Consider the following 13,312-nt stretch of genomic DNA (forward strand, 5'->3'; position numbering starts at 1 on the left):
ATAAATTATGGTCCTCTAAAAGTTTTTTCCCTCCTATTGCCCTCACCAGATCTCTAGCCATATACTGCCCTTTAAAAAATGACAGCAATGATGTCATCTTTCCCATCAGAGAGAAAAACCTCAGTTCTCTTTTGCCTAACACAGAATTACATAGTAGCAATTCAATCGCCTTAGGTAACATGAATTGCCTGGCCTAATAAAGATTATAACTAGATCAAGTTAGGGTGTCATTCTAAACCAATAATCTAAACCTAAATTTTAATTGGTCAATGTGTACTAAAATGTAAAATTCCCTTGCTTTGTAAACATGACCTTTACTCTGAAATTTCTACAGTTTCACAAAAATCTTCACAGCAATTTAAAAATATACAATCTTAGCAAGAATCCAAATCCAAATAATTTGCACGAGTCAACAGAGGATTGTCAATTGGTTCACATGTATATACACTAACAGAAAAAGAATGATTCTCTAAGAATTATACCTGTGTATGCTTCAAATTTCCTTAAAGCATTTCAATTATGTCTCTTGTTGACAAGTAAATACATGACCTTAAATACACGCAGCAGGTAGATATATCATGTTGTTGACTGTGTTAATCCATCAATGGGTATATAATATTAAAAAATGAGTAGACAAACCACTATATTCCATTTGTAACAATTTTTGAACTATACAACAAACTCTATCTTTTTTCTTCCCTGCTTTTAGCCAAAGAAATACTTTCCAAACTCCACAAAAACACCTCAAAGAAATGTTGAAAATTCACCATCAACCTTTCCTATATTTCAATTTTAACAATCATTTATCCATAATTTAATATCCAGGAAGAACAACATTGACAGGCATATGGCAAAACAAAACACTGTAATAATTTTTAATTCTCATTAAAACTTTGCCTTTATGACATAACCAACCACATCCATCTCCCCTATCTTTTATGCATTGCTTTTTTTCATTCTTTGTCACCATCTTAACAAAGTAGGAATAAACCTTTTTTAAAACCCCACTAATATAGATGCTTCTTGTCAAGAGAATATGAACATATTCCTTACTTACCAAAATAATTAACCACTGTATGAAATAAAGTCTGAGTCACTGTAACAGAATAAAACATATTTGCATATTTTTCAAGTTGTAAAAGTAGTTTATCACCAGGGTATTACTTTATTTTAGATTTCTTACAGTGGAAAGTTTTATTGCTACACTGATAGCAGAAAGACTAAATCTTCCATGGCATAATCAAGATTCCTTAAAAGGTAACATAGTGTAGTGGTTAAAAGCATTGACTCGCTGGGTTCAAATCCTGGTTCTACCACTGACCAGCTAAGTAACCCTGGCTGAATAGTTCTTTATTCCATGCCTCAGCTTTTTCATCTGTAAAATTATAATAGTATCTCTAAGGGATATTTTGAAGATGACATGTAGTGATACTTATGTAAGTACTACCCATTACTGATCTGATAATTCTTATTTTGCATGCATATACAGCTAAATTAATGAATATAAATGGATTCTATGACTAAATTTGAAGGAAACAATTTTTAAAAATAAACTTCAAAAAATTTTAGAATCATTTTAGATTTACAGAAAAACTGCAAAGATAGTACAGAGAGTTCCCATATACCACCCCCCAACAATTTCCCTTACTAACATCTCATGATATAAGCAATTTTTAATGATAGCCCAATAGTGGAAGGACATCTACTCTCAGTAGTAAAACTACACATATAGTTAATTAGTAATTTCAATAACCTACCTACCAGAACCAAACTTTAAAACTTATAAGTACTGCATTATAATGAGTAAGTGCTAAATTTAATGTTTTGGTAATAGCTCTACAGGCACTATACTAATGTAAGATATTTTAGTCTCATTAAAAAGGAATAATAAAATGGAAAAGTTATTTTAATGTGTACAATTACTTCTACATATATAGCGAAGTTGCAAATTAAAACATGTAAAGAAGAAAATAAAATTGGAATATTTAAATTGATATTACTTCATAATTTTAAGATTGAATAAATTTTAATATCATAAAGTAATTAAAGCTACTGAAGGGCAATATGAGTGAATAAATTTTGAGGTGAGAATTTTTAAAGTATTTTCTTACTATTAGAGAATCATATTTATAATAATCAATATAATGCAAGGAAAAATTTTGTAGGTTATTAAAGAAACAGAGGTAAAGAGGTGCATCTGCAGAAATGTTCAAAGAGGTTACACATCTGAGGCACAAAGCATTAAGTGTAGGCATTCACTGCCCACTTTAGTAGCCACTAGTCATATGTGGAGATTTAAATTTAAATTAATTAAAATTAAATAAAATTAAAAATTAAACTCTTCGGTTGCACTATTTTTCAAGTACTCAGTACCAACATGTGGTTAGTGGTTACTGTACTGGTAAGTGTATATAAAACATTTCCACCACTGCAGAAAGTTCTGTTGAACAGGACTGCTTGCTCTATACAAGGAACAAACTGCACACCTGAGTCCTAACCAATAGCCTTAATCGCTTATCCAAACAAGTTCTTATTAAACTTGCAAAAATGAAGTAAAAAAGTAAAAGGAGGCTTATATTCCCTTTTCTGAATGTTTAAGAGAAACAGGAGGAGATTCTGGCCAATTCCCACAGACGAATGGCCACCAAGAAATGGAAAAATTGCTGAGGTCCTCAAAGCCATTGCTGTACTCACGTGGCAGGGTAGCAGTGGGCGCAGTGGCCAGGAGGACTCCTCTTCAGGGGTACATTTCCTCACTAGGGGAGGGGCCCCCATGTGGGGCCTTCGCACTGGTGGGACCTTCCCCATTATGGGGCTGGGGTTCCTGCCAGTGAAAAATGGGAAATTTCATTGTTAGCCAACTTTGAATCTTTCCCTTTTTGAGATATTAAAAACACTGCTTACTGGATTATTTAGCTAATTCAAACAGGGTTATATGAGATAAACTGATTAACCATGATAAGTGACTGATTCTACCTGCCCCTCAGTCTCCCAGGAAACACGACCTACAGCATTATTGGAACTACTAGAACCTTACTGAGATCTAGTCGCATACTGAGAAGATTAGATTGAACCAGGTAATGGTTTTCCCAATCAAGGTTAAAAAATTGTCTTTTAATTATCAGTAACGGGCAGTGGTGAAAAGAGCAAATATAATCAGATGTAACATAAACCTTACAAAGTTCTACAGCTCCTCATTTTCACCTCATCCAAACTTTTAAAATTAAGAGTTGAAAACAGGAAGCAAATGTTTGAATTCCATCCACTTACTTCTCCTGACCATTCTGTGATTTGGTATTATTTAATGGTGATAAATAGTCAACGGTGATTAATGGTCTTTGAAATGGTCAAAAGAACCAGGGATCTGGTTTTTTTTTTTTTTTTTTTTCAAACAAATTTTAAGAAATCCATGTAAGCAGTTTGTGGATATCTAAAAATGTGGCTAACAATAAAAATCCCCCATGAACCCTTTCATTCACAAATGTTTTCTACTTGTTCAAGATGAGCACTTTCATTGTTTTAGTGACAACATACACAATTGTAACAGAATATTTTTGCTGACATTTCGAAGTCTGTAATCATTACCCTACATTCCTCCAGTTTAAACTCTTTTTGCCAGTATATTGTATAATGGCATACCTTTGGGCAGGAAGGTAATGGGCCCAATTCAATACAACACTATGGATTCTCCTGGAAGATGGGTAACATCACACTTCTAAAAAGCACTGAAAAGACTGGAAAATGCAAGTTTGCGGTGAACTCTTGAGAAGATGCAGGAGGAAGTAAACCCAAGGGGTTGTGCACCGAAAGACACTATTTTCCCACCAGATACCACAGATCCTGGTTCTGCTGGACTTACTTTCCTAATCTCTTGAGTTGCAGCTTTCGCTTCTAATCCCTTATAATTACCTGTGCTCCCAAACAATAATTTAGAGGTCAGGTTATTACAAATCACACTTCTCTGTTTATACTGTACTGAGGATGGGGGATGGAGAAAGGAAGCAGCAGCAGGAAAAGATAATTTGTACAAAATTAGATGATATATTTGAATATAAATTATAAACCCTGAAATTCATAACAGAAATGCATTTCAGATAGTTAGAGCTATCCTGAATTCAACTACTTAAGTCACCTGTAAGTCTGAATATTTTCCACAAGAGAACTAATACTGTTCTTGATTAGTTTTCCATCAGAATCTGTATGGGAGGCCACGCATAAAAAATATTAATTTAGTAAACTATTCCTAATTGCATTCAAAATCTTAATTATAGTGGGTAAATTAGGGTTAGCTGCTGTGGGACAAAGTAAGATTGTAAAAATTAAAATTTTGACACAACCAGTGTGAAAAGCAGTTCCAGACTATATGGTCAAACAGAAACATTGCCAAAGATACAAGTATGAAGATCTACATTAAATATCAAAGGTAGGCATGCTTTTCAGGAGCTGACCAAAGTTTCTAGGAAGAGAACTGCAGTGCTTCATGACTAGAGCTTCATTCTGAAAAGATTATGAGGTCACTGAACCGGACGGACTCAATCAAATTAAATTCGATTAGCCTTCCTGTCTCTCCAGAAACACCCTAATATTCATAGATAAAAACTTCTTAATAATGGCTTATCCATTAAAAAAAGACTGCCTTAAAGAGAATGATTTTTAAAAACAGAAACTTATTCTTCTGAATATTGATTTAATATTCACTTTACTATATAATCAAAGTTTTTCTATAACCTTTCTTTCGAGTCATAAGATTCAAGAACAGCAATGTCTAAAACTATATATATAATACTCTGTTCTAAATTCTAAGATAAAATTATAAAACATGTTACCACAAGGATAGCTGAATCTGTCACATGTGGTCGTGGTGGAGGTTTCCCCCACCCCAAAGGCATATGGTGGAGAGGGGCTCTCCTCACTACACCTCATATCCATATGTGCAAGGCTGTTTTGGAATGCCTCTTTCTAATTCACACAAAATGCCATGTATGTTAATGGAGGCCATGTATATTATACTGTATAATACCCTATTTCATACACTGTAAAATGATGATGCACTATTATTTTATGGACCATTAAGGAAAAAACTGCCAAATTAAAGTATAAGTGATTTCTTAAAACATAAAAATTATCTTATACTTATTGAATGGGCTCTCATGATAACTATAATGGTGATATATGATAATATCACTGGAACACAAATAAAAAGACTATGTGAGCAAAAAAATTATTACTAAAGCTTCTTCACATTCAGATTTCAAGTATTCTGCATCACTTTTCAGCTCAGAGATGACTTTTTTCCCACAAAACACAGTCTTGTGTGTCATCAAGAGCATCGTTGATGTAGTGTATCTTGAAATGTTGCTCCACTTCTGCCTCTGGAATTTTCTTCCAAGCTGCTGACTCTTTTTACAAGTGTTTTTGTGCACAGGCAATAACAACTAACTCACAACAGCTAGATGGCCAAAAGAAACATATGGGAAATGTTAAAATATGGGGTGGGGGAGCTTTCTAGAATTGCTGAGCTAGAGTAATAGTGCTCCTAAAAAGTCAGGGTAAATACTTCTCTTTCACCTTCTATATCCAGCCAACAATTCATTCCTCAAATAGTAATTAATCTCCTATTGTATGAGGTAGGTACCAAGCTAGGGATAGAGCTGTGTACAAAGCAGGTAATGATACTACCCTTAAGGAACTTATGAACAGGCTAGCATTCATTTAAAAACATAGAAAATTTATATAAAATTACAATTATTGTAATATTACATAGAAGAGGCACATGGTGCAAAAATAAGGTATGACTAACCTGACCTTGTCAAGGAGGTCAGATAATACCTAGGCAAAGAGAGGAGAGAGAAATAGGTCATGCAGAGAAAAGAGCAAGTGTAAAGCAGGAGAGAGCAAGGAAATTTTTTTTTTTTTAAAGATTTTATTTATTTATTTGACAGAGAGAGACACAGCGAGAGAGGGAACACAAGCAGGGGGAGTGGGAGAGGGAGAAGCAGGCTTCCCTGCTGAGCAGGGAGCCCGATGCGGGGCTCGATCCCAGGACCCTGGGATCATGACCTGAGCCGAAGGCAGACGCTTAACAACTGAGCCACCCAGGCGCCCCGCAAGGAAATTTTTTACATGGATAATTGTACTAGGGAAGGAAAATTCCAGACTTTTTGAGGACTATCATATCAGAGTTCCAAACTATACCAATATTGGGGAATCTGAAATGCTACTATGTTTCTCTGATTAGAATGGTTAGGACAGAGCTGAGTAAACCCTTGAAACTTTCTCCCACAACTCTATCTGCAGTCTACATAGTAAATCAAAAGCAATACCTTGTACTGGGAAGAATTGCAGAGATTAGCAACACTGTCAAAGACATAAAGACGGAGGAATGGTGATCCTTAATCATATCCCCTTTCTATACTTAAAATGACCCTGCAGAAAAAAACAGATGGTGGATCATTGTAAGCTTAAACTGGTGGATGTCCCAGTAACAGCTGTCATGTTAAATATTACATTATGCAGCTTCTGGCATTTGGTACTCAGCTATTTATGTGGTGAATGCTTTCTTCTCAGAACCCAACAGTAGGAGGAAGAGGATCAAAAGCAGATTCCTGGTAGAGACAGACAGGATACTGCCCTGCCCCAGGGTAATGATAAGTCTCGGATCTCCCTCAAAATTTAGTTTGCATGGACCTGGATCATCTTCACATTCCACAGAACGTGATTCTAATCCATTATACTGATGACAGCATACTAACTGGATCTGGTGAGCAAGAAATGAAAAGAATCCTGGTTGACCTAATAAACCACACACACCAAGCACTTAACAAAAATTAAGAGATACCTACCGCACACTGCTTATGTTTTTAAGAAGTCTAGGGCTCTGGGGTATGCTCAGAACATCCTCTCGAGGTAAAGAACATGTTGCTTTTCTCAACACATGCTGTTAAGAAAAAGGTAGACTTGGGGCGCCTGGGTGGCTCAGTTGGTTAAGCGACTGCCTTCGGCTCAGGTCATGATCCTGGAGTCCTGGGATCGAGTCCCGCATCGGGCTCCCTGCTCGGTGGGGAGTCTGCTTCTCCCTCTGACCCACCTCCCTCTCATGCTCTCTGTCTCTCATTCTCTCTGTCTCAAATAAATAAATAAAATCTTTAAAAAAAAAAAAAAGAAAGAAAAAGGTAGACCTCTTTGGATTCTGGAGACAGCATATTCCACACTTTAAAATACTGTTTTGACTTGTTTATCAGAGACTCGGTGGATGCCAGTTTCAAGAGTGACCAAGAGCCATAGGAAAGACTTTTGTAGCAGGTCCAGGCTATGATGCATCAGTGCCAGTGGATCTGAGGGTGCAAGATCTATTCTTGATAAATAAGGAGGCTGTGGAGTCTCTGGCAAGTGCCAAAAGAGAAGTCACAATGCAGAACCCTGGGGGTTCTGTGGCAGAAAACAACCTTCTGTTTAAAAACAGCTCACAGTATGTTATAGGTCCCTAACAGAATTTTCATGCCTGACCATGGGTCCACAAATGACCCCGTGACTGGAAGTACTCACTGAGACATAAAGTTAGATGGGCACAGAAACAACCTGCCATAGGATGGAAATGACTTACCTGGGATTAGGCCCAAGTACACTCAGAAAGCATGAGTAAAGTACATTCACAGGTAATCCAGACTCCCATAGGATGAATGTCTCTTTCTTTCATGACCAACTGATGGGAAAAAAAGGAATTCAGGAGTAGCCAAAAATGGACTACTGCTACACTGCAGTCTTATTCAGGAACGGACATAAAAGGACTGTTGTAAAGGAAGTCTGGCCAGTGGGAACAGCTGCAGCAGTACATTTGGTCATCCTTTTCAAATGGAGGGAGAAATGGCCTGAACTAGGTACATCTGGACTCATGAGCAGTAGCAAATGGCTTAACTGTTGATTAGTGGCCTAGAAAACGACAGTAAAAGATGATATGATAAGGAAGTCTGGGAAAAATGGGCTGGGCACAAATCAGGTGCATTTTTATATCTCACATTAATGCCCACCAGGAAGCATCCACCAAAATGTCAGTATGTGTGTTGTCAAATGTCAACAAAAGGTGGACAGGATGAGTCATTCTATGGCTGTCAGCCAGCCCCCCACTTAGGCCACCAAAGAGTTGACACAATGGGCCCACAAATAGAGTAGCTAAGGTGCTTCTGCTCACCAATGCTAACAAAAGTTAATGTTATTGCTAAATGCTTTAACCTGTCAGCAAAAGATACTGATGTCAAGCTCTCAAAATGACACAATTATTCAAGACCAATCACTTGGTATAAGATTGAGTACATGGAAGGGGGCAATGATTTGTTTTTACCAAAATTAATACCTACTCTGGATATGAGTTTTGTTTCTAGCTCCCAATACTTCTGCTACCACCACTAACCCCAGGCTTATAAAACAACCGATCTATCAATATGATATCCCACAAAACACTATTTTAGGCCAACGACCCATTTTATAATAAAGAAATGTGACAATGGGTACACAACCTTAGAATCCACTGGTCTAACCACAACTCCATCCACAAAGAAACAGCAGGCCCCACAGGCAGGTAGAGTAGCCTATTAAAAAGTTAGCTAAAGAGAGATCTTAAAGATAACTTCCAACTCCAGAATGTGGTACATGCAGTGAATGCTTTCAACGTATGGTCTGTTACCAATAGCTAGGATACTTAGATCTGGGAACCAAAGGATGAAAGTAGGATTAGCCTCTGTCATCATCATTCCCAGTGACCCACTTGCAGAATTTGTGTTTCCCATCCATGCAATTTCAGTATTTGCGAAGTTAGAAGTCCTGATTCCCAGGCAGATTTGGGGAGGTGATTGTTTCATCCACGGGACACATAAGAGTTACATTAAATATAAAGCTCTCACTACCTTCTGGTCACTGTGGGCTTCTCATGTCTGCACACCAGTAGAAAAAAAGGAGTCAGGTTACTGTCGGGAATATTCAATACTGATTATCATGAGAAGCAAAGACTATGACTATAAGGCGAGGAAGGGAAAAATATGGCCAGAACTTGGGGAATTTCATCAAAATATCTCTTGGTGCTTCCATGGCTAGCAGTAACAGTAAATGGAATATTCCATCATGGCTCAACAAGAACAAGGCAACTAAGGGCTCAGATATTTGAGGGAAGAAGGTCTGGGTCACCTCAGCAGGCAAGCAACTCAAATCAGGCAAAAAATTTGCCACTGATGAGGAAAATATAGACTTAGGGTAAGAGAAGGAGATGATGAGTATCACAGTTTCAGGGTCAGCTGCAGCAGTAGGAACTGCAACTAGTTTCTCTAATTCTCTTGCCTTAAGTTTTTTGCCATATGATTAAAGCAAGGCTTCACCTTAGAAGAGACTCAGTTATTGATTGCACTTTATTTCCAATCTCAGGGCAGAAGTGAGGCCCTATGTTGTAGTATGGAAGCTAGGTGTAATGTAAGGCATGAGTGATCTGAGTGGTAAAAGGAGTATATTACACTGGTCACCTTTTCTGTACCACTTTAGATGGTCTAAATCTCACTTGTGTCTTATTTCAGCTGTTTCATCAGTACTAACTTCACAAAGGTATAATCTGACAGTGCCTTGTTTTATGCCTGTCGGCACCTCTGGCCTATCACTCCAAAGCATCTCAGTTGACATAGATTTGGATCCCCATTTGCACACCACCCATTAACTACTGGGGGATGTAGGGAAGTTAATATATTGTAAGGAAAATCTTGACCAACAAGAACCAGTGGAAAAATTCTTCTTCCTTTCTCCTATCACAATACACAGTGTTAAGACACAGTTTATATAATTTTGCAGGGTATGATCCTACAGGATTGGGCAGTGGAAGGCAACTCAATAGCTTATCCATGTATTGGTTCTCCCTCCTACCAAACTATATTCTTCTTGTCCCTGTACTTCTTAGGATTATGGCCCCTAACAAAGTAATAGCACATAGCCCTCTGCTTCAGACTCTTCTTTCTGGGAAAGCTAAGCTAAGACAAACCTCAAAGTACATGGTGTCCTTATGATGTCCAGGAGGTCATTCCTGTAGTGCTCAGAGGTGGTAAATGGTAACCACAGGCAAAGATGAGATCACTCACAGAGGGAGACAGAGTGAGAGAAGAGGACCTACGAACTGACCCATGAATGGCCACGAGGAAGATAATGGCTAGAAAAGAAGACTGCAGATAGGTGGGAAAGGTGGTAGAAAACTAGAAAGTATTATTATTGCGAGGGAGTTTAGCAAGGCACACAGATAATACACATCTAAGGAACTGTTGCTTTTTTATTACTAAATTTGGTTAGATCCTGACTGCTATGGATATTTGATATGATGCATTATCAAAGAAAATTAAATAATATGCAAACAGAAGTGTGGTGGAGGAAGTTTTTTCAAACCACATTCCTCTGAGGGGAAATCCCAGGCAAACTGAGCAAGAGTGGAGTAATCTGTAACCAGTAACCAGACCTCCTCCTCTGTGCCTCCCTGAAGGCAAACTTGGTGGTAGCTATAGACTGAAGAGAGGATGATCTGGTGGCTAAGCTATTAATTTATAAAATTTTACCTTTTAAAGATTTGTTTGGACAAAAGAAAAAGCTCAGACATAAAAAAATAAAGGAAAAAAGGCTCATAAAACAAGCTTTTTGTAAGGAGATACAGAAAAAACACAGAAAGCTCAGTACCCTGAGTAAGGTACTTCAGTTTACAGGAGCTTATAATAGTTCATAAAAATGCTTTATATATCTTTATGAACACTTAGAAACAGAAAACAAATCTCCCTTAATAGTTAGAATTTATCACAAGGCTAAAAGGTATAGAATAATGTCATCCTCTGTTATAAGAAGCTACACAGTCCTTACATATTTTTAAAAATTAATTGTATATATCAGTTACAGAATTGAATTTTTTAAAATTTAGAAATGTTTTGGTATTCTTTAGCTCATTTGAATTTCTCTCTTAGTTTATTAAGTTCAATGTAAAAAAAGATTCATTCTGTCTGATTTCACTTTGATTTCCTGTGTGTTTCATTCAGTATTCCTAGTCTTACTGAAATTAAGGTCTAATGAATGTAATGATACTCCAGGTTTTATTAAAATACACTTATGTTGTTCTTTCAATTTCCAGACAGGTTTTATTCTCATAGCATTACATAGACCACATACAAATCTAAAGTTATAATTAACAATATAAAAGTCAGGGAACTAAAATCTAAGTTTACAACAATATGAACACTGAGGAGCTTCAATTTAAATCACAAAGCAATGCTTTATAATAACATTCTTTAAGTTCTTCAATAAATATGAAATGTTCTTGAACATAAGTGTCATAGCGATTGTAAATATAAGTGTTTCAAAGGATCCAAGTGGAGAGTTTTATTTTCTGTCACTGCTTTTGGTAATTAAAAAACATGACATTTAAAATCTTAAGCTCATGATAATGCCTCAAGCATTGTACAGTTAACAACTGCCTTTCAAAAATAATAGCGTAAAGCTACAGTGAACACATTATAACTTCAAAATAAGACAGAATCAATGATACCTATCGGCAATGGTGGGGGACCTGCTCTAGCCACATGAGCATTAGAATCAAGCCAGTGGGCTCCTCTAATGAGATCTGCTTCTTTGTAGTAACACAGTCATTTGTCTCCCTACTCAGAAACAGTGGCATCAGACTTTCCTTCTCCAATTTTCTGACTCATGCTCAAGTACATGGATGGTATTCCAACAATTCTAATACATTGACAGGCACAACAGCTGCCTGCCAACACCAGGGTGGATTTAGTTTTCATTTGATGCTTCAGAATACCCAACTGATAAAATACTAGGTCAAATAACTTCATAGATTTTAAAGTCGGCCTAAAAACCCCAGCATCTGTACACTAGAGTTCAGTATCCAAATAGTCCATTCTCTCTTTAGAATTCTAACTAAAATGTCAGCAGCAAAGAGTTTTTAAAATAGCCTCTAGGTGTTTCAAATTTCCTGTGCTTGTTTCAGCAGACTACTGAACTGCCTAACAATAAGTAAGTCACTGAGGATCTAAATACCCAGCTATACTGCTGGGAGTCAGTAAGAGCCAGTTCTAGGAAGAGGAGGAAAGGAACTTGGGGGGACAAAGAGGTAGGAAATGTCTTCAGAACACTTCCCTCGCCTTTTAAAAAATCTAAATCGAGCAATAACTCAACTCTTCATGGTTATTTAAAATCTGGAAACTATTCTACTAGTAAAATTTACTTAAAATTTATTAGTATACTTCAACTTAACTACACTGAAACATTTACATTGATCTTTATTTTATCCTTTATCTCAGTATCTTGCCTAATGGCTCTATATTTCAAAGCTCTGACATAATTATATGGTTGGTATGATCTGTGACCACTTCTTTTCTAACAAAAAATACTTTTCTCCTTTTTAAAAAATTAGTATTATTGTTACTATTATTAAAGTAAGCTCTACCCCCAACATGGGGCTTGAACTCACGACCCTAAGATCAAGAGTCACAAGCTCTACAGACTGAGCCAGCCAAGTGCCCCCAGTTTTCTCTTTCGATGCTAAATATTTCTGTTCACAAGGCATGATCCTTGGTTTGTTCAGACTTTGAGTGCAAATGCTATCATAAAGATAATGCAGGTCATTATTTTACATATATTTAAAACTATAACAATTTAAAAACTATAACAATTTCTAGTATTAATAAATATAGCTTTTCTGGTTCCATTGGAGGCTCATTCAGATAAAATGTTGAGATCAGGTAGGTTTCAAGGCCATGGAAGCTTAGACTGTGCAGGTTCAACACAAATTGGACTAATCATTGAGAGAGCTATGGTACTTGAGTTATATATCTGGATTTTGGAATGAGGTGAGCATACAATGCATCTGGCTGAAAGTGTTACTCTACTAAAACGCATTAAAATGAAAGTGTACCTTCCCATTTTTAAAAGGTGGTGTTGGAGTACTCAGGTGGCTCAGTCGGTTAAGCATCTTACTCTTGATTTCAACTCGGGTCATGATCTCAGGGTTGTGAAATCAAGCTCCATGCTCAGCAGGGATTCTGACTGAGATTCTCTCCCTCTCCCTCTGCCCCTCCTCACCACGCGCACTCTCTAAAATAAATAAATAAATCTTAAAAAAAAAAAGGTGGTTTCATGATCGGGGTTCCCAGACTGCTTGAGGAGAGAGGTGGAGACAGCTGCTAAGAGGCTAGGATGGAGAATATTCATTTTAAGAGTGAGTATAATTCATTCCAGATCTCCTGAGATTCCCTCTCAAAATCTCTGGGGAATTAGAGGCTTTGGGGAGCTAGCC

At 37.0% G+C, this 13,312-nt stretch overlaps 1 protein-coding gene across 3 annotated transcripts in view; it reads right to left on the reverse strand.

Moving 5' to 3' along the window:
• UBE2E2 (ubiquitin conjugating enzyme E2 E2) overlaps positions 1-13,312 on the reverse strand; it is a 351,397-nt gene that overhangs the window by 115,635 nt on the left and 222,450 nt on the right. Inside the window, exons 1-2 of one of the 3 annotated variants that reach the window (XM_081825772.1) lie at positions 6,324-6,469; positions 2,695-2,824 (exon numbers count right to left, since the gene is read on the reverse strand). The exons of the other annotated variants lie outside the window; for them this stretch is intronic. Of the exons in view, the coding sequence (XP_081681898.1) occupies positions 2,695-2,824; positions 6,324-6,400 (207 nt within the window). The 5' untranslated portion in view covers positions 6,401-6,469. Of the gene's footprint in view, positions 1-2,694; positions 2,825-6,323; positions 6,470-13,312 lie in introns of those variants that run through there. 3 annotated transcript variants of the gene reach the window in all.

This window comes from Leptonychotes weddellii, chromosome 1, assembly GCF_054177405.1.
Source record: "Leptonychotes weddellii isolate Sample4059 chromosome 1, ASM5417740v2, whole genome shotgun sequence".
In the NCBI taxonomy this organism is placed as follows: domain Eukaryota; kingdom Metazoa; phylum Chordata; class Mammalia; order Carnivora; family Phocidae; genus Leptonychotes; species Leptonychotes weddellii.